At 35.9% G+C, this 24559-nt stretch overlaps 1 protein-coding gene across 8 annotated transcripts in view; it reads left to right on the top strand.

Moving 5' to 3' along the window:
* SLC26A8 (solute carrier family 26 member 8) overlaps positions 1–24559 on the top strand; it is a 227765-nt gene that overhangs the window by 155806 nt on the left and 47400 nt on the right. For all 8 annotated transcript variants that reach the window (XM_056818124.1, XM_056818123.1, XM_007483767.3 and 5 more), the window contains 3 exons: positions 2542–2634; positions 2736–2864; positions 6071–6469. In XM_056818124.1, coding sequence (XP_056674102.1) covers positions 2542–2634; positions 2736–2864; positions 6071–6469 — 621 coding nt within the window. The remainder of the gene's footprint in view (positions 1–2541; positions 2635–2735; positions 2865–6070; positions 6470–24559) is intronic.

Here is a 24559-nt window from a genome sequence, read left to right as displayed (position 1 = left end):
AATAGGAAGGTGACCTTGCAGTCCCAGATCTCAAACTATATTATGAAACAGTGGTCATCAAAACAATTTGGTACTAGCTAAGAGACAGAAAGGAGGATCAGTGGAATAGACTTGGGGTCAGTGACCTCAGCAAGACAGTCTATGACAAACTCAAAGACCCCAGCTTTTGGGACAAAAATCCACTATTTGACAAAAACTGCTGGGAAAACTGGAGACAGTGTGGGAGAGATTAGTTTTGGATCAACACCTCACACCCTACACCAAGATAAACTCAGAATGAGTGAATGACTTGAACATAATGAAGGAAACTATAAGTAAACTAGGTGAACACAGAATAGTATACATGTCAGACCTATGGGAAGGTAAAGACTTTAAAACCAGGCAAGACATAGAAAGAGTCACAAAATGTAAAATAAACAATTTTGATTACATCAAATTAAAAAGGTTTTGTACAAACAAAACCAATGTAACCAAAATTAGAAAGGAAGCAACAAATTGGGAAACAATTTTCATAACAAAAACCGCTGACAAAGGTCTAATTACTCAAATTTATAAAGAGCTAAATCAATTGTACAAAAAATCAAGCCATTCTCCAATTGATAAATGGGCAAGGGACATGAATAGGCAGTTTTCAGCCAAAGAAATAAAAACTATTAATAAGCACATGAAAAAGTGCTCTAAGTCTCTGATAATCAGAGAGATGCAAATCAAAACAACTCTGAAGTATCACCTCACATCTAGCAGATTGGCTAATATATAGCAAAGGAAAGTAATGAATGGTGGAGGGGATGTGGCAAAGTTGGGACATTAATTCATTGCTGGTGGAGTTGTGAATTGATCCAACCATTCTGGAGGGCAATTTGGAACTATGTCCAAAGAGTGCTAAAAGACAGTTTGCCCTTTGACCCAGCCATAGCACTTCTGGGTTTGTACCCCAAAGAGATAATAAGGAAAAAGACTTGTACAAGAGTATTCATAGCTGCGCTCTTTGTGGTGGCCAAAAATTGGAAAATGAGGGGATGCCCTTCAATTGGGGAATGGCTGGACAAATTATGGTTGGTGATGGAATACTATTATGCTAAAAGTAATAATAAAGTGGAGGAATTCCATGGAGACTGGAACAACCTCCAGGAAGTGATGCAGAGTGAAAGGAGCAGAACCAGGGGAACATTGCACACAGAGACTGATACACTCTAGTACAATCGAACGTAATGGACTTCTCCATTAGTGGCAATGCAATGTCCCTGGAGAATCCGCAGGGATCAAGGAGAAAAAAAACACTACCCTCAAGAAGAGGACAAAAGGTGGGAGTAAAAACACCAAGGAAAGGCAACAGCTTGACTACAGAGGTGGAGGGGATATGATTGAGGAGAGACTCTAAATGAACACCTTAATGAAAATACCAACAACATTGAAAACAGTTCGGACCGAGGACACATGTGATACCCAGAGGGATCATGCATCGTCATTGGGGAGCGGGGGGGAAAAATAGAGTGATCTTTGTTTCTAATGAATAATGTTTGGAAATGACCAAATAAAATAATGTTTTAAAAAAAAGAACACCTTAGCAACAAAAGTTGCTGTGGCTAAGGTACTGGAGAAAGCTTCTATCTATCTAGTGAGTCCCATCTGGGGTGCCAACTATAATAGTAAAATTGGGATTCTGGTCCTTTTAATTTAATAAAGTTTATTAGAATCATATAGATAAGTAAAAGATGAGAAATGGGTAGAAAGATAAGAGTAAAATAGTCTAATCTAACTCCCACATGGGTACTCTCCATGTGACCTTCAGTAGCAGCTCCCTTGGCCAGACACCCAGGACAGAGAGAGCGAGCAATTCCTTGTTCAAAACATTTAACCTCCCCTTTCACATCCAGTTCAAATTCAAAGTCATGTCCTGATCAGGCTCAGTCACGTAATTTACACTATATGATATAACTAGGTTATGTAAGTGATGTAGCTCCAGGAACACAGGGATGCAGGCAGGACAACATCCCATGTGTGATCCCAGGAAAGGATTCCCTTCACATACATCTAATTATGAACCTCTCTACTGGAGAATTTGCATTTTCTAAACTTCTTCCTGTTCTCTCTTTTCTCCCTCCCTCCCTCCCTCTCTCTCTCTCTCTCTCTCTCTCTCTCTCTCTCTCTCTCTCTCTCTCTCTCTCTCTCTAGCAGGTACTTGACTTAGAAACTACCAATAACAAACTGAAAAGAGAATATATTTATTTTTAATAACTATTCCTTTTACTTTTTCAATGACATGTAGAGACAATTTTCAGCAGTTATTTTCTTACATTTGGTGATTTGGGGGGGTATTTTTATTAAATAATATACAAAGCTGGGTTTTTACCTCCTTGCTCTAGAATCATCAACACATCAAATACATCAAGAATGCTTCAAAAGAAAAGATCTATTTAGACTCTCGCCTTTAACTTTAGGTTTCATCTATGATGGAGAATAAAAATAAAGACTTCTCAAGGTTTTCTTGTGTCATGAAAGAGCTGAGAAATCTCCTCAGTTTAATACTTTGTCTTCCAGGCTGTATACATTCCAGGAGTGAAAATTTTCCAGTTCTGCACTGCCATCACTTTTGTAAATGTTGAAGAAATCAAGCAGGCATTGTTAAAAGAGGTAATTTTAGCTCTTCTCCACCCACCCATTTCCATATCTTCCCCTTTCTCCCCACCATCTTGCCTCCCCTCTCACTTTGATATTCCTCCCATATCTTTCAGGTGGATCTGAAAACTGTGCCTCTTTCTGATGAAGACTTGAGACTCTTATTCAGTGAAAACAGGTCTGAAATAGATGAAAATATTTTTAAGTGTTCCTGCAATTGTGATGAACCGGAGCCACCCCCCAGGGTTAGAGACCCTTCTCCTTTTCTCCTCTTTTCTCCTCACTTCCTCAAGAACTATACCTGTCATTTCTCAAGAATCCCAGGATTCTCATTTGCTTGGGGTTTGGCTGTATAATGTGTCTTGAATAAGGTGCTTAGATGAGCTTTGAAGAGTTAGAAGGTGTTTTCCATAGATGTGAGGATATTGGCGTTTCAGATCTGAAACTGGCATTCATTAGATTTACAGTTTCCTGAAAGTAGGCAAGTTTTTTCTGGAACAGGTGAATCTCCTACATCACATTTTAATATGTGACCAAACTGAATAAAATTCCCTATATACAGGTGCTTTACTTATTTATAGAAGTTTGCTTCTTCAAATTGGCATTAAAGAATTTCTATGGGTAGATATCTATTCTCCCAGCCTTTCTCTGCCTATATTTCTAGGCCTTTCTCTGCTCATCTTTGGATCTCTGAATTTCCTAAGTTAAAGGGCCTTTTAAAGATTGCTTTTCCTTCCTGGCTAACGTTATGAGAAAATAAATATAGAGCTCTTAGGAGAAGCTCTCAGAGTCCTTATAGCTTCTGCTTCTGATTCAGTCATAGTATTGAGAGTAATTAGTCAAAGATGTGTGAAAGACTTGTTCTAGACAGTGATTTTAATCATTGTATCTAATTGCTACATTAACTTATGGAAGTGTGGACTATTATTTAATGTCGACATACCTGACTTAATGATTCCTTTCTTCCCTGGGTGGAGTTGCTCCTCTTCTATTGAAGTTTTAGCATTCTTCCAAGGAATATCTACTATGCATTCTGGAAGTGACCACTTTATCCACATATACATATTCCATGCCTACTCTCAACACAATTTTACATAAACTTTTTCTCTGTCCCTTTCATACATTGCACCTTGACTCACACTCTCATATACACTCTTCTAAAGCATCAACACTATTGAAGTTCCTCCAAATATCCTCTGGGTCCCTCTCTACAGGTGTTTTCTCCACAAAAACAAAATGAAAGGTATGGGTCATGTTTGTTCTATATCTGTCCTTCTTTCTTTCCCTCCTTGGTTTCATATGTTGGATAAAACATACTTATAGCCTCTGTGAATAAATAGCACATTTTATTGATCACCTACTTGTTGAGGGCTCAGCATGTGCTAGCTCTTTCAAAAAAAAATTGCCCCCCAAATACTTCTTACTTCCTGTCCAAAGTCAGCCAACAAACTAGTTGAGGAGCCAAGAAGTCCATATTCATGTTAACACATGAAATAATGAATAAGCAATATAAAGCAGTGTGTAATTAATACTAAATTATATAGTAAAGCTATAATATGGGCTTTCAGAAAAGAGGAAAATCATTTTGAGCTAGAGTTAGTCAGAAAATATTTAATGGAAGAGATGGGGCTGGATCTGGATCTTGAAGATAAGATAATAATTAGGTAAATGAAAGAGGGAAAATGCCCAGAGCAGATGGGACTATGGTATGTTTCTGCAATTGGGAGGAATTTGACATGACCGAAGTAGAAGGTTCAGTTTAGAAAGTAGTTAAGAAATTAAATGAAGGAGGTTAAGAGAAGCTTCATTCTGTAAGTCCTAAAAAATAAGATGGAGGAGTTTCTACTTGATATAGTAGATAATAATAACAATAACTAGCACTTATATACCACTTTAATGTCTGCAGAGCACTTCACCTATATTATCCCATTTGATCTCCACTTGTCAGGTGCTATTATCTTCTCCATAATTTATAGATGAGGAAACTGAGACTTAGAGAGAGGAAGTGACTTGCCCAGGGTCACATAGCCAATTAAGTGTTTGAGGTAGGATTTGAATGCAGGTCTTCCTGATTCCAAGAACACTATTCCATCTATTATTCTACCTAGTCATTGCTGATTTCTGAGCACACATGGAATGCCCCTTCCTCTTCTCAATTCTCTAAATGTGCTTCCCTTCCTTCAAAGTTCAGTCTAAGTATTACCTCCTTCACATAATCATCTAACCTGCCCACACCAAGCCTCACAGACAACTATCTATTCCCAGGCCTTATAGCACTTGTTATCCATACCATTCATTTAGTATCCAGTATGTGCTTTCTTGTTTTTTTTTAAATTATATTTCTAGGTGTCTATCACATCTCCCTTCATTAGATCATAATTCTTATGGCCCAACACATAGTGCAGACTCAATAATTTTTATCAGCATTAGTAATTGAAAGAAATGATAGTGTTTAATGAAAATAGCAGTTAAGGAAAATCTGTTGGGCAGAAATGTAATTTTACAGAAGAGATTGGAGGCATCGAGGCATGTGAGCACCTGAATTGAGGATGGGCAACAGGAGTAAAAGAATCAAGATGAATGACATTTTTGAGGGAAAATGTATAGGAATTAGTGATTTATTGTAATTTTAGATTTTAGAGTTGTCTGAGACTTTAGAGACCATCAAATCTAACCCACTTATTTTATAAGTGAGGATATGGAGGCACCAAACAGATCAGTGATTTTCCCAAGGTGACACAGCTTTAAATGGCTGAAGAAAGATTGGAACCAGTCTTCTTGCGAGGCCATTCCTCAATCTACTATTTTAAAAAATTGTCCTAAATAGAGATAGGATGTTAAAAAGAAAGAAGCAAAAAATGATTTCAAATCTTGAGTGAAAAGGAAATTAAAAGAAACTGATAATCCAGCTTAGAAATAAATATAACAGTCCATGAAATATCTCTTTTAATTAGACGATTAAATGTTTTTCTGAATTTAGAGAACTCTAACATGTGCACAAGCAAAGGCTGTGCTTTCATATAGGTATAGCGAAGTTGGAAGAGAGCCTTTTGAAAGGAAGGATGAATAGGATGCACTAAAAATTGCCCTGGATTTGGAGTCAAGAAACAGGGTTAAATCAAATATTTGCTACTTAATTCTTGTGAACAAATCACTTAACCTTTCTGGGCCTCGGTTTCTTCATTTGTATAGTGAGTGTTGGAGTAGAACTCTTTTCAGGTCTCTCTCAGCACTAAATCTATGGTCTTATGCTCTAAGTAGACATATCTAATACCTAATCCAGGAAGACTTTCTGAAGAAGGGAAGATTTTTAAATAGTTTGGAATAAAGGGTGATGAAGTGACCTGACAGATGAAAAGTAGTAGATTCCACCAGCTTCTTGCTTCAAGTACAATCTCCCTAAGTTCAATTTCTATTCAATTTAAATATTGCTTCTTTACTCTTGTTCCAGATTGCGTACACAGAACACCTAGAGAATAAAAGTGAAAGTGATTCATCCTCCATTGACATGTTCGATTGCTCACCATTTGAAGTTCCCAACACAAGCCGTAGTATGTCTGAAGAGCAGATGGCTTACATGATGAGCCATAGCAATTTAAGACACTTAATATCAAAGGAAGAAATAGAGAAAATCTGGGATCCCAGCCATTCCACAATAAACAGTTCTGGAGCTCAACTCTTAATGCCTTCACCATCAAATATTGAACATGGTGAAATTCCCTTTAGGAACAAACATGACCCTGGAAAACTTAATTCTGATGTATCTTTTATATCAACGATCCACACTATCATCCTGGACTTCACCATGGTAAATTTTGTAGATGTAAAGGCTATACAAGTAATAAGACAGGTAAGTGATTCATAAGGAGGCTTTAGGAGCAGCCCCACTGATTATTTATTCTTCATCTGAAACTTATGCTATTTTTGTTAGTCATTTATTTCCTATTTTTCAGAGTTTAACCAAAATACAAAAAAAAAAAACCTCTGATCATGTAATGCTTAGTTAAACTGAACTGATATATAAACTTGAATTTTAGTATTCATATTCACTGATATGTTTTTGAAACCAGATTACTCTTTAAAAATTGTGATTTCCTAGAAAAGCCATACTTTGGTCAAACTTGATTATGAAAATCAGAAAAAACTAATGGCATTTAGTATTATTTGTGGGGAGAAGGATTCATTTCTCTTCTTTTTTTAAAAGGCTCTGTCACTCTAGCTCACCTATGCTGGAAGTAAAGGAGCTCCTCAAGGGACTGTTCCCACTACTAATCAGCCCCTGGGCTTTGACTTGTTCCATTTCTAACCTGGGCCACCTCCCATATCCACTCCTAAGAGACGATCATATTAATGCTGAAGTTAGAGCAGATACTGAGTTGGTGTAGTTCGCTGCAACTCAGAACTCTAGAGCTGGAGAGTACTGCCCTTAGGATCACAACTGTGTGCCACCAACCTAGCTATTTTCCACATACATAGATTAACATTTACCCAGCTCCTACTCTGTCGTGGGAAAGATCGAATAAAATGATTTAAAATAAATAGAAGGCCCAGCTCCTTCCCTTCAGAGCTTACAGTCTAGCTAGAGAAGCAGAACCATTCACCTATGAAACAATTTAAGATCACTTTATTAAAAAAAAAACAATATATGGAATTATGAAACTTAGAGCCAGATGCCAATCTGATCTAGCCTCATTTTACAGATTAGGAGAATGAATTTCAGAAGAGAAATGCATTACTTGCTATCACCCATGTACACAGTGCCAGATATAGGACTAGATTCAGACCTCCTGAGCACTTCCTTTCAAGTAGTACAACATTTATGGCAAATGGATACAGATCTTTCTAAACTGAGCATGTAAATGATGAAATGGTGTAGAGTAAAGGAATGATCAACCCAGAGCAAAATGCATCAGGGAGGTCTCCCAAAGAGCCAAATTTTAAAAGAAGAAAAGATAAACTTGTGCATGTATGTGCGTGTGTGTGTGCGTGCATGCGTGTGTATGTAGATACTTCTAAAAATGGGTAAATATACAGAATCACAAAATAAGTAAATTGAGTCAGTTTGAAGTAAAAGATATGTGGAAGGGGAAATTAGTGAGGTTAATGAGGCATTCGTCTTAGAAGAGTGAAGGAAGGAAAGGTGTAAAAGCTCAACTGAGGAGGGTAGATTTAACACTAGAAGCTGCCTTGCCATTTCTGGCATTATTTGGTTCAACAAACATTAATTTTATGTTTACAACACGTGAGGTACTGGAAATGCAACGAAAAAAATGAAACATTCCCTGTTGTCATGGAGCTCACATTCCACTGAGAGATTTCTGTATGCACACAAATAAGTAAATGGAAGGTGCCTTAGTGGGGAAAGTACACTAACTACTTGGAGAATCAGAAAAGGCTTCATGGAAGTGAAGGAAACTGAATTGGACCTTGAAGAAAGAAAAGAATTTAGAGATGTAAGAAACGAGAAGGGAATACATTCAGGAATGGCAAATGACTCCAACACAGAGATAGCAGATGGAATGTAGAATTCAGGGAAAGCTAGGGATCCAATTTGGCTGGAATGTGCAATGCATGATAGAGAAAAATTATAAATAAGCTGCACCAGTGATTTTGTTTTTATTCTTAAAGGTAATGGGTAACACTGAAGGTTTTTTGTTTTATTTTTAAACTCCTACCTTCTGTTGATACTTAGTATCGACTCTAAGACACTAGAGCAGTAAAGGACTAGGCAATTAGGATTAAGTGACCTGCCCAGGGTTATACAAGTAGGAAGTGCCTGAAGTAAAATTTGAACTCAGGTCCTTCTGACCCCAGGGCTGTCACTCTAACCACTGTACTACCTAGTTGCTTCCTATTAATGGTTTTTAATCAGAGTACTCTAGGAAGACCATTTTGATATCCTTAGGAAGGAATAGAAAAAGGACCAATGGGACATAAGGAGACCAAATCGAAGTCTACTTTACTATAATAAACCACTTAAGAGATAATAAGATTCTGGACTAGGATGGAGGCTATGTGGGTAGAGAAAAGGGAACCTACAGATATGAAAGGTTCTATGAAATTTTATTTGACAGGATGTGATCACTGACTGGATATGAGGGAAGGAGAGAGAGAGGGATGGAGAAGGAAGAATCAAGAAAGACTGAGATTATGAATATGGTGTAAGGGGTAGAAATGTGAGGGTTTTTTTTTATAAAAGATTGGACTAGATTTTTTAAGAATAGAGTTACCAGGAATTTAATTAATTCCAAAGGGATTTATTTTAATAATTTATTTATAAAATATAGAAAGAGTGAAAGTAAGAAAATCAGAGAGAGGATAGGGTAAGATATCTAGGCTACATACTAAGTATTTTGCTCTGGCCCTGGCTCAACCCAGGCAAGGCTAGTTAGTCCTTAGCCAGAGGGGCCTCAGCCTTGAGCTGAGGACCTGGGGACACAGGGAGCCTCTCCCAAGAGGATAGGTCTCTCCTAAGACTAGTCCCTTCAGAAAATCCAGAAAGGAGTCACCTTTTTCACTCACCACGTGCCAGTCCAAAGGGATGAAGTCTGAGATCTCAAGACAGAGCTCCTCCAAAGTCAAGTTGAAGACTGAAGAGTGAAGACCCTCACAGGAAGTTCTTGGCATTTTAAAAGACCATTTCTTTTCATCACTTCCTGTGACTTCCTTCATTTTTGACGTGTACCAATTACAGCTAAAGCTTTGCTTAGGACTGCCCAGGGTGCAGTCAGTGGGTTCTGATTCGTCACCCACTATCACACACATGGGTCACAGACCTCCCCTACTCAAGTGTGAGTGAGGCGTATACAATTTTAGTGATTAAATCTAAAAATGGGCAGGGGAGAGTTAATTTAATCTTCACAATGGATATGTGGGACATTTGATGATCTCCATAAAATTAGAGAACTTTGGAGAAGATGGAGGAGGTGATAATTTCTCTTTTAGATATTTTGAATTTGATGTGTCAGGGAATATCTACTTCATTAACAAGCATTGTTGTTGATAATGAAGAACTAGAGTTCAGGAGACAGATTAGAGAGGGATATATAGATTTGAAAGTCATCTCTGATATATGGGGTCAGTTTTCCATACTTAATTTTTTTTCTCCTACAAGTTCCAATCACTCATTCCTTTGATATAATTGAAACTACCTTTCTTTTTCCCACCTAAAATCCTTTTTAAACAGAAAATATGTGGAAAGGCAAAGATGATTTCTTACTTTTTCCACATTTGATTTCTCTGAATTAAAAAAGCCAAAACCTTTTTCTGGGCTTTTGAAATAGTAATAGTTGACTGTCTGGAATCATAAATTGAACATACTAAACAAAATGAGAAATAGAAAAATTTTTAAAGATTAAACAACCAATAATAATGGACAATCCTAGATTTCAGTGCAATAAAAATGGAGTAGGAGGTTTCAAAGCCTTTCTAATTTTTATTAGCTCATCTTAAATTTTTTTTGTCCTGATCATCACTAATCCACACATACACAAACAAAAATACAATCAAGAAAAATATTTACAGAGTGTAGATTTCTTATTCCCAGGAGCTAAAGTCTAGCTACAAATCAATTTTATCAGAACACTTTAATATATGGCTTTTGGCTGTCTGTTTTCCTGTCCTCAATTTTTTGTCTGGGTCAGACCAACTTAGACCAAGTTGAACAAAACTGAACACCTGGAAAAAAAAGTAGTGATTAAAAAGTGCTAGCATGGCTTCATTGAGCAAAATTTATGCCAAGCTGACTAACCTTATTGTTGACAGTGACTATGCTACCAGATCAGGGAACTGCTATAGATAAAATTTACCTAGATTTTAGCAATTTGGTCCAGTAAGCATTTTTTTAAAAACCTTTACCTTACATCTTAAAATTACTACTATGTATTGGTTCCAAGGCAGAACATAAGGGCTTGCAATGAGGATTAAGTGACTTGTCCAGGGTCACATAGCTAGGAAGTATCTGAGGCCAGATTTGAACCTAAGATCTCCTGTCTCTAGGCCTGACTTTCAATCCACTGAGCCACCCAGCTGCCCCCCATAAGGAATGAAATAAGCATTTATTGTCTACTATGCATCAGGCACTGTGCTAAATACTTTACAGATATTCTTATTTGATCCTTATAACAACCCTGGAAATTGGGCATTATTATTATCCCCATTTTATAGTTGAGGAATTTGAGGTATACAGGAGTTAAGTGACTTGCCCAGGGTCACACAACTAGTACAAGTCTGAGGTCATAATTGAACTCAAGTGTTCCTGACTCCTGCCCCAGTGCTCTGTCCCCTATGTCACATAGCTGCCTTACATACCGGAGATGCAATGTATTTTATTTTGTAAAATAAATGTATTTAATTAATTAATTTAGAATAGTTTTCCATGGTTATGTGATTCGTGTTCTTTCCCTCCCCTCCTCCCACTCCCTCCCAGAGCCAATGAGCAATTCCACTGGGTTTTACATGTATTTCCATATTATTAATATTTGCAATTGAGTGATCACTTAAAGTCAACAAGGGGATACAATTTAGAAAATTAAACAGGACCCAAACTTGAGGCTTCCAATTTTGAGGAGAAACAATTTTTTTTGTTTTAGTTTTTTTTTTTAATACTTCAATAATGTTTCATTTTTTCCCCATTTACATGTAAAAACTAGTTTGGGCATTCATTTTCTAATATTTTGAGTTTCGCATCTTCTCCCTTCTTTCGCTACCCTACCCTCTAATATGGTAAGCAATTTGATATTGGTTATACTATCATTCAAAATGTTTCCATATTCATCATGTTGTGGATGAAGATACACACATACACACATTGATGAAAAAAATAAAATGACGAGTCTTCTGCTTTGTTACACATTCAGATTCCATCAGTTATTTCTTTGGAGGTGGATAATATTTTCCATCATGAGTCTTAGATTGTCTTATATCATAGCATTGCTGCGAATAGACAAGGCAGTCACAATTGATCATCATACATTATTGCTGTTGCTTTCTATAATGTTCTTCTGGTTCTTCTCACTTAACTCTGCATCAGTTCATGTAGGTCTTTCCAGGTTTTTCCTTTTTTTTTTCCTTGATTCAAACCCATTTCCATGTTGTTGGTATTTGCTCTAGAGTGTTCATTTAGAGTCTCTCCTCAGTCATATCCCCTCCACCCCTGTAGTCAAGCAGTTGCTTTTCATCGGTGTTTTTACTCCCACAATTTTTCCTCTGCTTGTGGATAGTATTTTTAAGATCCCTGCAGATTGTTCAGAGACATTGCATTGTCCCTAATGGAGAAGTCCATTACCTTCCATTGTACCACAATGTATCAGTCTCTGTGTACAATGTTTTCCTGGTTCTGCTCCTTTCGCTCTGCATCACTTCCTGGAGGTTGTTCCAGTCTCCATGGAATTCCTCCATTTTATTATTCTTTTGAGCACAATAGTATTCCATCACCAAAATATACCACAATTTCTTCAACCATTCCCCAATTGAAGGGCATCCCCTCATTTTCCAATTTTTGGCCACCACAAAGAGTGCAGCTATGAATATTCTTGTACAAGTCTTTTTCCTTATTATCTCTTTGGGGTACAAGCCCAGTAGTGCTATGGCTGGATCAAAGGGCAGACAGTCTTTTATCGCCCTTTGGGCATAGTTCCAAATTGCCCTCCAGAATGGTTGGATCAATTCACAACTCCACCAGCAATGAATTAGTGTCCCTATTTTGCCACATCCCCTCCAGCATTCATTACTTTCCATAGCTGTTATGTTAGCCAATCTGCTAGATGTGAGGTGATACCTCAGAGTTGTTTTGATTTGCATCTCTCTGATTATAAGAGATGTAGAATACTTTTTCATGTGCTTATTAATAGTTTTTATTTCTTTGGCTGAGAACTGCCTATTCATGTCCCTTGCCCATTTATCAATTGGAGAATGGCTTGATTTTTTGTACAATTGATTTAGCTCTTTGTAAATTTGAGTAATTAAACCTTTGTCAGAGGTTTTTATGAAGATTGTTTCCCAATTTGTTGCTTCCCTTCTGATTTTATTTACATTGGTTTTGTTTGTACAAAACCTTTTTAATTTGATGTAGTCAAAATGATTTATTTTACATTTTGTGACTCTTTCTAAGTCTTGCTTAGTTTTAAAATCTTTCCCTTCCCAAAGGTCTGACAGGTATACTATTCTGTGTTCACCTAATTTACTTATAGTTTCCTTCTTTATGTTCAAGTCATTCACCCATTCTGAATTTATCTTGGTGTAGGGTATGAGGTGTTGATCCAAACCTAATCTCTCCCACACTGTCTTCCAATTTTCCCAGCAGTTTTTATCAAATAATGGATTTTTGTCCCAAAAGCTGGGGTCTTTGGGTTTGTCATAAACTGTCTTGCTGTTTCCAGGTTTTTCTGAAATCCTCCTGGTCATCATTTCTTACACACCATAACACTATTCCATTACAATCCTATACCACGACTTGTTCTGCCATTCCTCAAAGGATAGGCATCTGTTTAGTTTCCAATTCTTTGCCACCACAAAAAGAGCTACTATAAATATTTTTGTACAAATAAGTCCTTTTCTCTCTTTAAAAAATCTCTATATGCGATATAGACCTAGAAGTGGTATTGCTCGGTCAGAGTATGTACAGTATAGTCCTTTGGCCATAGGTTCAAATTGCTTTCCATAATGGTTGGATCAGTTCACAACTCTACATTAGGGTTCCAATTTTCCCACACTCCCTCCAATACTTATTTTCCTTTTCTGTCATATTAACCAATCTAATAGTTGTGAGGTAGTACCTAAGTTGTTTCAGATTGTATTTCTCTAATCAATAGTGTTTTGGAGAAATTTTTCCAATGACAACTGATGATTTTTTCTTCTGAAAACTACCTACTCATACTCTGACCATTTAACAATTGAGTAATGACATATTCTTAGAGATTTTACTCAGTTCTCTATATACTTGAAAAATGAGGCCATTGTCAGAGACACTTGCTGTAAAATTTTTTCCTAGTTTTCCTTTTCATCTTGGTTGCATTAATTTTGTTTGTGTAAAAACTTTTAAATTTAATGTAGTCAGAATTATCAATTTTATATCTTGTAAAGCTCTTTATCTCTTATTTGGGTATAAATTCTCCCCTTACCCAAAGATTGGCAGGTAAAATATTCCATGGTCCCCTAGTTTGCTTATGATAGTACTCTTAATGTCTAAATCCTGTACTCATTTTGAAATTATCTTGATGTATGGTGTAAGAAGTTGGTCTTTGGCTAGTTTTCTGCCATATTGTTTTCCAGTTTTCCTAGTAGTTTTGTCAAATAGTGAGTTCTTATCTCAGAAACCCAAGTCTTTGGATTTACCAAACATTAAATTACTGTGGTCATTTTCTTCTAGGTATTGTGTATCTAATCTATTCCATTAGTCTACCTCTCTATTTCTTAGCCAGTACCATATTGTTTTGATGATTACTGCTTTATAGTATCGTTTAGCAGAGTTTGAGATCTGGTACTGCTAGGCCACCTTCTTTGCTTTTTTCCCATCAAATCCCTTGATAATCTTGAACTTTTATTTTTCCAGGTGAATTCTGTTATTATTTTTCTAGCTCTATGAATTAATTTTTGGATAGTTTCATTGGCATAGAACTGAATAGGTAGATAAGATAGAATTTTCATTTTTATTATATTCTTTCAGCCTACTTATAAGCAACTGATATTTTTCCAGTTAGATCTGACTTTATTATTTGAAAAGTATGTTACAACTGTGTTCATATAGTTCCTGGGCTTATCTTGGCAGGTAGATCTTCTCAGGTATTTTATATTGTCTATAGTTATTTCAAGTGGAATTTCACTTTCTATCCCTTCCTGCTGGACTTTGTTGGTATCATGTAGGTTTATTTTCCATCTTATAAGTTTGCTAAAGTTGTTAATTATTCAATTAGTTTTTTGGTTGATTCTCTAGGATTCTCCAAGTATACCATCATCCCATCTGCAAAGAGTGATAATTTTTTTCCTCATTGCCTGTTCTAATTTCTTCTGTTTCTTTTTCTTCTTTTATTGCTATAGCTAACATTTCTAGTAAAATATTGAATTAATAGTGACAATAATGGGTATCCTTTGCTTCATCCCTTATTTTATTGGGAAAGCTTCAAGCTTATCCTTATTACAGATTTTTTAAAAAGTAGATTGTTAAGTTCCACGTGTATCCAAATAAGTTTCCTTTTTTGTCAGAGAGAGGTAGTGAGGAGAGAAATTTTTAAAAAATAATATTTTTTCCAATTACATGCAAAAACAGTTTTTAATGTTTTATATCTAAATTTTTGAGTTCCGAATTGTTTCCCTCCTTGCTATCCCTCTATAAGATAGTAAGCAATTTGTTATAGATTATACATGTGCAGTCATGAAAAAAAACTTATCTCTCTGATGGTCATATTGTAGAGGTAGCACCATGTTCTTCCATTTGCTTATGACTATTGTCTCCCCAAATTCACCTTCTCTTCTCTCATTCTTCCTCCATCCCCTATTTCTATTACTCTCCCTTTATATTTCCCTACAGGGTAAGATAGATGCCTATATTCAAATGAATGTGTATATTATTCCCTCTTTGAGACAATTCTGATGAGAGTACAGTTCAAGCACTGCTCATCACCTCCCATTTTCCCTTCCACTATCATTGTTCTTACTTGCCTCTTAATGTTAGATAAATTACCCTATTCTACTTCTCCTTTCCCTCTTCTCCCAATGTAATTCTTTTTCATGCTTTAATTTTGTTTTTTGTTTGTTTTTAGAATATCATCCCATCATAGTCAACTTATTCCTGTGTCCACCATCTATGTATATTCCTTCTAACTGCCCTAATAATGATAAAGTTCTTAAGAATTACAAGTATCACCTTTCCATGAAGAAATGTAAGGATTTAAAACTTATTGAATAATTTCATTTTCATTTACCATTATATGCTTCTCTCAGGTCTTGTATTTGAGAGTCACAGTTTCAATTCAACTCTGGTCTTTTCAGAGGGAATGCTTAAAAGTCTCATTAAATATCCATTTTTTCCCCTTAAAGGGGAATATACCCATTTCTCTGGGTATATAGTTCTTGGTTGTAATTCCAACTCCTTTGCCTTCTGGAATATAATTTTCCAAACCCTCTGATCCTTTAATGTAGAAGCTGCAAGGTGCTGTATAATCCTGACCGTGACTCTGATACTTGAATTATTTATTTATAGCTGCTTACATTATTTTCTCCTTAACTTTAGAGTCCTGGAATTTGGCCATAATATTCCTGGGAGTTTTCTTTTGGGGATTTCTTTCAAGAGGTGATCAGGGGATCCTTTAAATTTCTATTTTCTTCTCTTATTGGAGATTATCAGGGTAGTTTTCCTTGATGATTTTTTGTAATATGGTGCTCAGGCTCTTTTTTTTTTTCCCAAAAGGAAATATTCATTTATTTGTTAAATTAAAACTTGATCATGGGTGTCATTGTTTTTCAGTCATTTCAGTTGTGTCCAGCTCTTCTTAATCTCATTTGTGGTTTTCTCAGCAAAGATACTGAAGTGGTTTACCCATTTCCTTCCCCAGATCATTTTACAAATGAGAAAACAGGGGCAAAAAGGATTAAGTGACTTGCCCTGGTTCACACAGTTAGTAAGTATCTGAGACCATATTTGAACTAACAAAGAGGAGTACTCCTGACTCCTGGCCTGGAATTCTATCTACTGTACCATGTTGTTTTCCCACTCCATTTAAAAAAATTAACCTGCTCATCACCTGTGTGACTTTGGGCAAGTCACTTAACCTCTCTCGGCATTCTTTCTACCCACTTGAAAAATGAGTGGTTTGGACGCTTTTCTGAGATTATGATCCAGTTAGTGAAATCTAATGTTCCATTTGCTTTTTATTTTTTAATTTTGTTTTTAATTTTTTCAAATAAAAATTTTGAGTTCCAAATCATCCCACCCATCGAGAAGGCAAAAAACATATTAACTATACATGCCCATATTAGTCATGATGCAAAAAACAAGCAAGAAAAAGTGAAAAGGTTATATTAAAATTTGCACTCAGAATTTGTTTTCTCTCTAGAGGTGAATAACAATTTTTATCATGAGTCTTTGGAATTCTCTTAGATCACTGTATTTACTGATCAGGGTAGCTAAGTCATTCACACTTGATCAATGTATAATGTTGTTACTGTGCACACTTTGATATATGTTATATATGTGCAGTCATGCAAAACATTTCCATGTTAATTGTGTTATCAAAGAAAATACAGGCCAGAAAATAATAACAACAACCCAAGAACAACAAAGAAAAGTATACTTTGATTTGCATTCACACTCCCATCAGTTCTTTCTCTAGAACTGGACAGCAATTTTATCATAAGTCCTTTAGAATTGTCTTAGATCATTACATTGTTAAGGATATCAAATTATTCACAATTGTTCATCATATAATATTGCCATTCCTGAGTATAATGATATCCTGGTTCTGCTCACTTCACTTTATATCAGTTCATGTGAGTCTTTTTTGGTTTTTCAGGAAGCATCCTGCTTTTCATTTCTTATAGCAAAATAGTATTCTATCATAATTATATACCACATTTGGTTCAGCTATTACCCAAATGATGAGCATCCCCCCAATTTCTAATTCTTAGCCACCACTAAAAGAGCTGCTTTAAATATTTTTGACCATATAGATACTTGTCCTTTTTTGGGGGTAGGGAGGGTATGACTTTGGGATATAATACTACTAGTAGTAGTATTGAAAAGTCAAAAGTGTATGCACAATTTTATAGCCCTTTGGGCACAGTTCCAATTGTTCTCTGAAATGGTTGAACCAATTCACAACTCTACCAAAAGTGCATTATTGTCCCTACTTTTCCATATTCCTTCTAGTATTTTCCTTTTCTGACATGTCATCCAGTCTGATAAGCATGAGACAGTACCTTAGAGTTGTTTTAATTTGCATTTCTCTTTTTTAACTTTGAAGCATAATAGGTTCTGCTCTAGCCCCTTTGCCTTAAGAATCTTCAGGACCAAATAAATTTCCTAAGAACTTTAGGTACTTTGAAGATATGTTAAGTATCTTAATTATCACCTTCTTATATAGTATCAGTTTAACCCCATTGTTTCTCTTGATTGCATTAAATATCTCAAGTACCTTAAGCATCTTTTGTATCATATATATGTTAAGTATCCTAGTTATTACTTTCCTGTGTAGGAATATCATTAGTTTAATCCCATTGGGTTTCCTGAGCCTTTGCTTTTCTGTTTACCTTTTTATGCTTCTCTTGAGTGTTGAATTTGATTCTTAAATTTTCTTCTCAGCTCTGGTCATCTTGTCAGGAACTCCTCTAATTCCTCTGTTTCATTAAATGTGCATTTCTTTCCCTGTAGTATTATGCTCAGTTATACTGGGTAGATGATTCTTGGTTATAATCCTAGAGAATAACATATTCCACTCCTACCAATCCTTTAATGTAGAAGTTGCTAGGTTGTGTGTAATCCTGCCCATGGCTCCATAAGATTTTAGTTGGGCCTTTTCCCTGGCTGCTTACTATGTTTTCTTCTAGTCCTGAGAAGTCAGGAATTTGCCATTAATAGTTCTGGGATTTTGAATTTGGAGATCTCTTTTAAGAAATGATCAGTGGATTCTTTCAATTTCTATTTTTTCCTCTTGTCCAAGAACATTAGTTATCTCTGGTAATTTCATGCAGTGTGGTATCCAAACTCTTTTTTTTTATCATGCATTTCAGGCAGCACAATGATTCTTAGGTTATCTCATCTGGATCTATTTTATAGGTCAGGTGTTTTTCCAGTGAGATATTTTAGATTTTCTTTTTTTAATTTTTCTTGTTTTTAATTTTTGTTTATTCATGTTTTATGGCATTGTTAGATTCCATTTATCCAATTCCAATTTCAATGGAGCCATTTTATTCTTTGAGGCTTAATACTTTTGTAAGGAGTTGTTTTCTTATTTGGGGTTTTGCATTTCTTTTTTAAGGGAATTGCTTTCTTCAGTAACTTTTTATTGTAAACTCTTGACTTTTTCTATCATTTTCTCTTCTGATTTTTCTCCTAAGTCTCTTTTTTATCCTTTTTTGGAGCTCTTCCAGTCATTCATATTGTGTCTGACATTCTTTTACATTTTCCTTTGGGGCTTTACATGTTTTCATTTTTATATTGTTATCTCTTCTGAGCTTGCATTTTGGTCACCTCTGTTCCTGAAATAATTTCCTGTCAGACTTTTCCTTTAGCTCATTTTGGGGGACTTTCCCCCCTGACTTTGCCTCTATGTTGTAGCATAGCTCTAGCTATACATGTGCTATCATTCCATATTCATCATTTTGTGGAAAATTATTTGTAAAGGAATCTGGGAGAGCTCCTGCTTCTATTCCTCTATCTTGTCTCTGCCTCTTGGAGAGAAAATTTTTTAATTAAATTAGGGGAAAAAACCACTGGATGATCTGATAGGAAGAAAACTAGAAGATAGTAGATGGAAAACCCCTCTGAAAGAGTATCTAGGAGTTGGGATGGTCAACAGTTTGAAGTGCCACAGAGTGGTTGAGAAGGATGAGGACTGAGATCGTTGGTAACCTTGGACAAAGCAATTTCAGTTGAGTGTTAAGATCAGAAGTAAGATTATAGGGAGTTAATAAAGGAATGAGAGGTGAGAAAGTGGAGGCAACAAGAATAGACAACTTTTTTTAGTATTATTATGAAGAGGAGAGGTAGAAAGATAGATTAGAAGGTGAGATAACACCATTCAAGTAAAGTTTTGTTTTGTTTTTTAAGGATGAGGGAGATCGTTCCATGTTTGTAGGGATAGGAACACAGTAGATAGGGACACAATGATTATTAGAGAGACAAGATCATTGAAGTGACAGCTCTTGGAAGAGCCAGGAAGGGATAGAATCAAGTTCTTAAGCAAAAGAGTTGGACTTGGCAGAGAAGGGTCACATCTTCCTTCATGACTAAGAAAGGAAGAGAGAATTTGGAATGAACTTGACATGATTTGAAGTATAAAATTGGGGAGAAGAGTTAGCTCATAATTTTTCACTGATGCCTTTCCTAAGAGGAAGGTGGTAATGGGTTCTCTCTTGAATAGAGAAAAGAAAGTTTGAGATAGAATCTGCTGAGTCTGACATGGAGTTCATCTAGGAAAAGTAGAAAGACTTCAGTGCAACTGTCAGGGCTCAGTTGAGATTAGGTGATATAAATTTGTAGTGAACCCCATGATTATACAACTTTCTTTCATAAAACATTGCTTCCATTTTGGTAAAGTGAAGAAATATAGGCATTGAGTAAAACCTTGTTGATTTGAAAAGATTTACAAAGCATACCAATGAGACTTAAACAATCACTAACAAATGCTTTTACCCTCTGCCAGATGGTTGAGTCACAAACATCAGAACATGAAGCAGTTTGAAGAACAGATAAATAGTCAAAGTCCCATTTAATTTCCCTTTGCAATACCCAAACAATTCCAGGAACATGACATCTGTCTGGTGCCATTTTGTCAAGTGGAAAAATTTCTGTCACCAATAGTCAACTCTGTTTAATGGGGCCCCAATACTTCTTGAACTCTTAAGATCATTTCAAAGCTTGTATACATCCTTCTTGGGGTTAATATTCAGTCACTTATTCTTGAAAGGAAACACAGCAAAAAAGGCATCTGAGGGGGCAGCTGGGTAGAGCAGGGATTGAAAGCCAGGTCTAAAGATGGGGGGTCCTGGGTTCAAATCTGGCCTTCAATACATCCTAGCTGTGTGACCCTGACTAATCACTTAACCCGCATTGCCTAGCCCTTACCACTCTTCTGCAAGGGTTTTAAAAAAGAAAGAGAGAAAAGGCATCCAAGAGTCAGTTTGCTTATTGAGCCGCCCCAGAGTGAGAATACATTTTAAAAAGAACAAACTTACAGTGAAAACAATAATTTTCAAAGGAGCAATTTACAGCATTCTCTTAATCTATAATCCAAAGAATCTAGGTTTAAAAGAATTTATTATTTTAGCAATAGGTATCAAATTCATCTTGAACTTTCATCCACTATACAAATCAGTAAACTAAAAATAGCCTGGACATCTTTCTATAATTGATTTAGTCCAGCTACTCTTCTATATCTGATCTGCTTTAGTCTCTAATATATACACAATGGTATTAGGTTACATATGTGAGGGCTTTAATTAAAATTGTGAGTATTAAAAATTGTAAATCTTCAAGTCTAGTTAACTATTCTGGACCAATTAGAATAGATAGAGGAGTAAACATGGGAAAATTTTTTTAAATTAAAATAAAATAAAATAAAAAATAGAATAGAGGAAAGTCCCCCATAATACAAAATGCTATAGTTTAAGATTTATTGTGATAATAGTTTGTCTCTATTTTATTGTTCTTTTCATTTATATTGTTTTGGTTGTTATGTTGATTGTTTTCCTCATTCTGCTTATTTCACTATCAGCTTCCTAATTTCTCATATTCATATTTACTTATGACACAATAATACTCCATTTCAATCATAGGTCACAATTTTTCAATCTTTCCACAATCTTTTACTACCACAAAATTGCTACTATAAATATTGAGTTATATAAGGGCCCTATGTTTCTATCTTTGAACTTCTTGGGAGGTAAGTTTAGGTCTAGCAGTGGAATCCCTAAGGCAAAATGTAGTCATTTGTTTTGCTTAGTTTGAAATTATTTTCCAGAATAGCTGTACCAATTCACAATTTTGTCAATGTATTAAGAAGGAGCATAATTTAAGGACAATGGAGGATCACTTCTCAAAAGAGCTAAAAATGATGAAGTTGCAAAAGAGTTTGGGGAAAAATCTCAGATTTGATTGCCCAAAAAAGGAAGGAAAAGAAGGGCACTTGAGAAAATAACTAGTTAACTTCACTTGAGAAAATAACTAGTTAACTTCAAATCAATATATTTACTTTCACATTTCTACAAAATCTTTATGAGAAAAACTTACACATGTTTTGAGGATGTCATCAATGAAGGTTTAACAAAGAAAAAGGAGGGCTTTTGTAAACAATATTATATGTAAAGCCTCCTGCCAGCAAGAAGCTTTATGGTAGGAAGATAGAAATAGGATAGAAGTTTTGGATCCCACGAAGGGCGTGAAGGAGCCTATCCTTGAAGTGTCAATAATGAGTCAGTAATCAATTATTATTAATATTTGGGAGCTGCAGCCACGCTCCAATCAATGGACGTTACTGAAAGGCTATTTTCCACCCAGAGATCCCATTTAACACTATACTGGTCAGAGGATGATATAGCTCAGCTGGGAGAATGAATAGAGACTAATAGAATTAGAGAATGCTAGGTATTAGCATTGAAAAAGAAAGAGAGACACCTGGCCAAAGGCCAGGCCTCAGGTGCAGATAGAGAGAAGAGAGAAAGGTGGAGATAGCAAACCTGTAGCTTGTCCAAGAAGGAGGAGCTGGCCCCGGCTTCCCAATTTATTCTCTTTGATACACAAATGAACTCAATACATATTGATAAGTTACATAATGCCTCAATACATATAGATGAGTTACACAGTGTATTGCCATTGGATAATTGCAAATTACGACAAGGTGAAGGTGGAGTCTTTATCCTCAGGTGAGTGAAAGGGAAGCCAGGTTTCAAGCCCTAAGTTCAGCCACGCTGGGAACAGAGTTCATTGCCATGCTCAGAATGGCCATGTGCCCATTCACAAACCTTGTCTCTTTATAATACCTATGGGCTGGACTGCTACATCATGGAAGACCACATATTTAGATTTACAAAGATGTTTGCTACTATCATGAAGCAATGCTTAGCACACAGTGCAAATGAGAGGGAGCATTCCCTATAAATGATGATGTCCTCCAGATGTTCTTATTTATAGATGACCTTGTGATGATTGCACCAAACCCCAGAATATTAGAGAACCTCTTAAATAGAATCCATAATCATATGGGTTCAATCTAACAACAAAGAAAAAATGGCAAATGCTTATAATCTTGACCATTGTACATAGTTGGATAGACAACCCATAGAATTGGTCCATCAATATGTATATACTAGAACCATGCTATGGATGGGCAATGAATTGGGGGCCAGACTTGAATAGGAAGAGGAAAGAAAGCTAGATTGCCTTTCAGAAATTGTACAGTGCTTTTACTAAATACTTTCCTTTAAAAATATTGTTATATGATTGTAAGTCAGAATGTATTTTTCTGTCACTTTAAGAGTCTATTTTTTATTCCAAATTTTACAAAACCAGATAAAACAAGCATTTCCATATACAAAGAAAAAGGCCATACATAAATGAAATCACAAATCTCTTATATGTTTAGCTTACTTTTCTTCATATCTAGATAATAAATCCCATCCACAAGTTTTCTAGCCTCTCTTTACCCTCTTTGCACCATAGAAGGTATTATCCAGGAGAGCAACATGTTCAGAGAAAATTAAGTCTATCATGTTTTCACCTTCAGTTCACTTTCTGGAGGTAACATTCACAGTTTACTCCTCCATTCATTCTGTACCTATATATAATGTTCTCTTGATTCTACTCATTTCACTGTTCATTATCTCATGTAGTTCTTTCTAATTTTTAAAATTAAGTTAGCCTGTTCATCGCTTCTTATGGCACAGTAGTATTCCATCACAATCATATGCCCCAATTTGTTTATCCATTTCTTTATTGACAGACATACCAACAATTTCCAATTTTTTACCACCATAGAGCTGCTATAAATATTTTGGAACACCAAAATGGTTGGATAAATTTACGCCATCAACAATATCTCCATTTTTCCACATCCCTTCCAACTTTTGTCATTTTAGTCACAGAATATAATTTATAAAACCTTATTATATTTGGGATATTATGCTAAACACTGAATATGCAAAATCTCTTTTGTTTATTAGAGAACCTCTAGTTCCTGCCCTCAAGGAAGTCATAATCTAATTGAAATAACATGCAAAAAAATTGTGCATACAAAATATACATAATTTAAATGGAAAGCAATCTCAGAGAGAAGATGTTAGCAGTGACAAGAGTTGAGGGGAGGTAGGGAAGGAGGTGCTAAGAAAGACCTTCTTCAGAAACTGGGATTTGACCTGAATCTTAAAGGAAAACAGGGAAGACACGAAGTGAAGATGAAGAAGGAGAGCATTCCAGGGATGAGAGGCAGCCAGTACAAAGACATGGAGTCTGAAAATAGAGTATTATCTTTAAAGGATTTCAAGCTTTACAATATATCTGGATCATGTAGTGCTGGGAGGTAATGAAATATAAGAAAACTATACAGTTAGCAAAAACTTAAGTTGCAAAGGACTTTAAAATTTTTTTTATTTTTTTATTTGTTTTTTTATATTTGTTACTAATGATGATAAGGGAGCGCCTGGAGTTACTGAATAGGGCAATGACATGATCAGACATTGGTTTAGGAAGTTATTTTAGCAACAGAGGGAAAGATTGATTAAAGTGAGGAGACACTTGAATCAAGCAGAATGTCCCAAAGGTTATTATAATAGTCCAGGGGTAAGATGATAAGGGCCAACCCCAGGGTGGTGGCCATGTGAGTGGAGAGAAGGGGTTATTTTTACAGGAGATATTATAAAGATAGATATGACAAAATTTGGCAACAGGAGGCAGCTGGGTGGCTCAGTGGATTGAGAGTCAGGCCTAGAGACAGGAGATCCTAGGTTCAAATCTGGCCTCAGACACTTCCCAGCTGTGTGACCCTGGGCAAGTCACTTGACCACTTGACCATTGCCTAGCCCTTACCACTCTTCTGCCTTGGAACCAATACACAGTATTGACTCCAAGACGGAAGATAAGGGATTTTTTAAAAACCAACCAAACAAACAACAACAACAAAAAAAACAATTTGGCAACAGATTGATATGTAGGATGAGTGGGAGGAATTGACATTTAAGTTGCAAATGCAAGCTCTCTGAGGGCAGGAACTTGCTTCTGTTTGTATCTCCATGA

Source organism: Monodelphis domestica, chromosome 2, assembly GCF_027887165.1.
Source record: "Monodelphis domestica isolate mMonDom1 chromosome 2, mMonDom1.pri, whole genome shotgun sequence".
Taxonomy (NCBI): domain Eukaryota; kingdom Metazoa; phylum Chordata; class Mammalia; order Didelphimorphia; family Didelphidae; genus Monodelphis; species Monodelphis domestica.
Note: the sequence above shows the minus strand (reverse complement) of the source record. Positions and strands in the feature narration are given on the sequence as shown.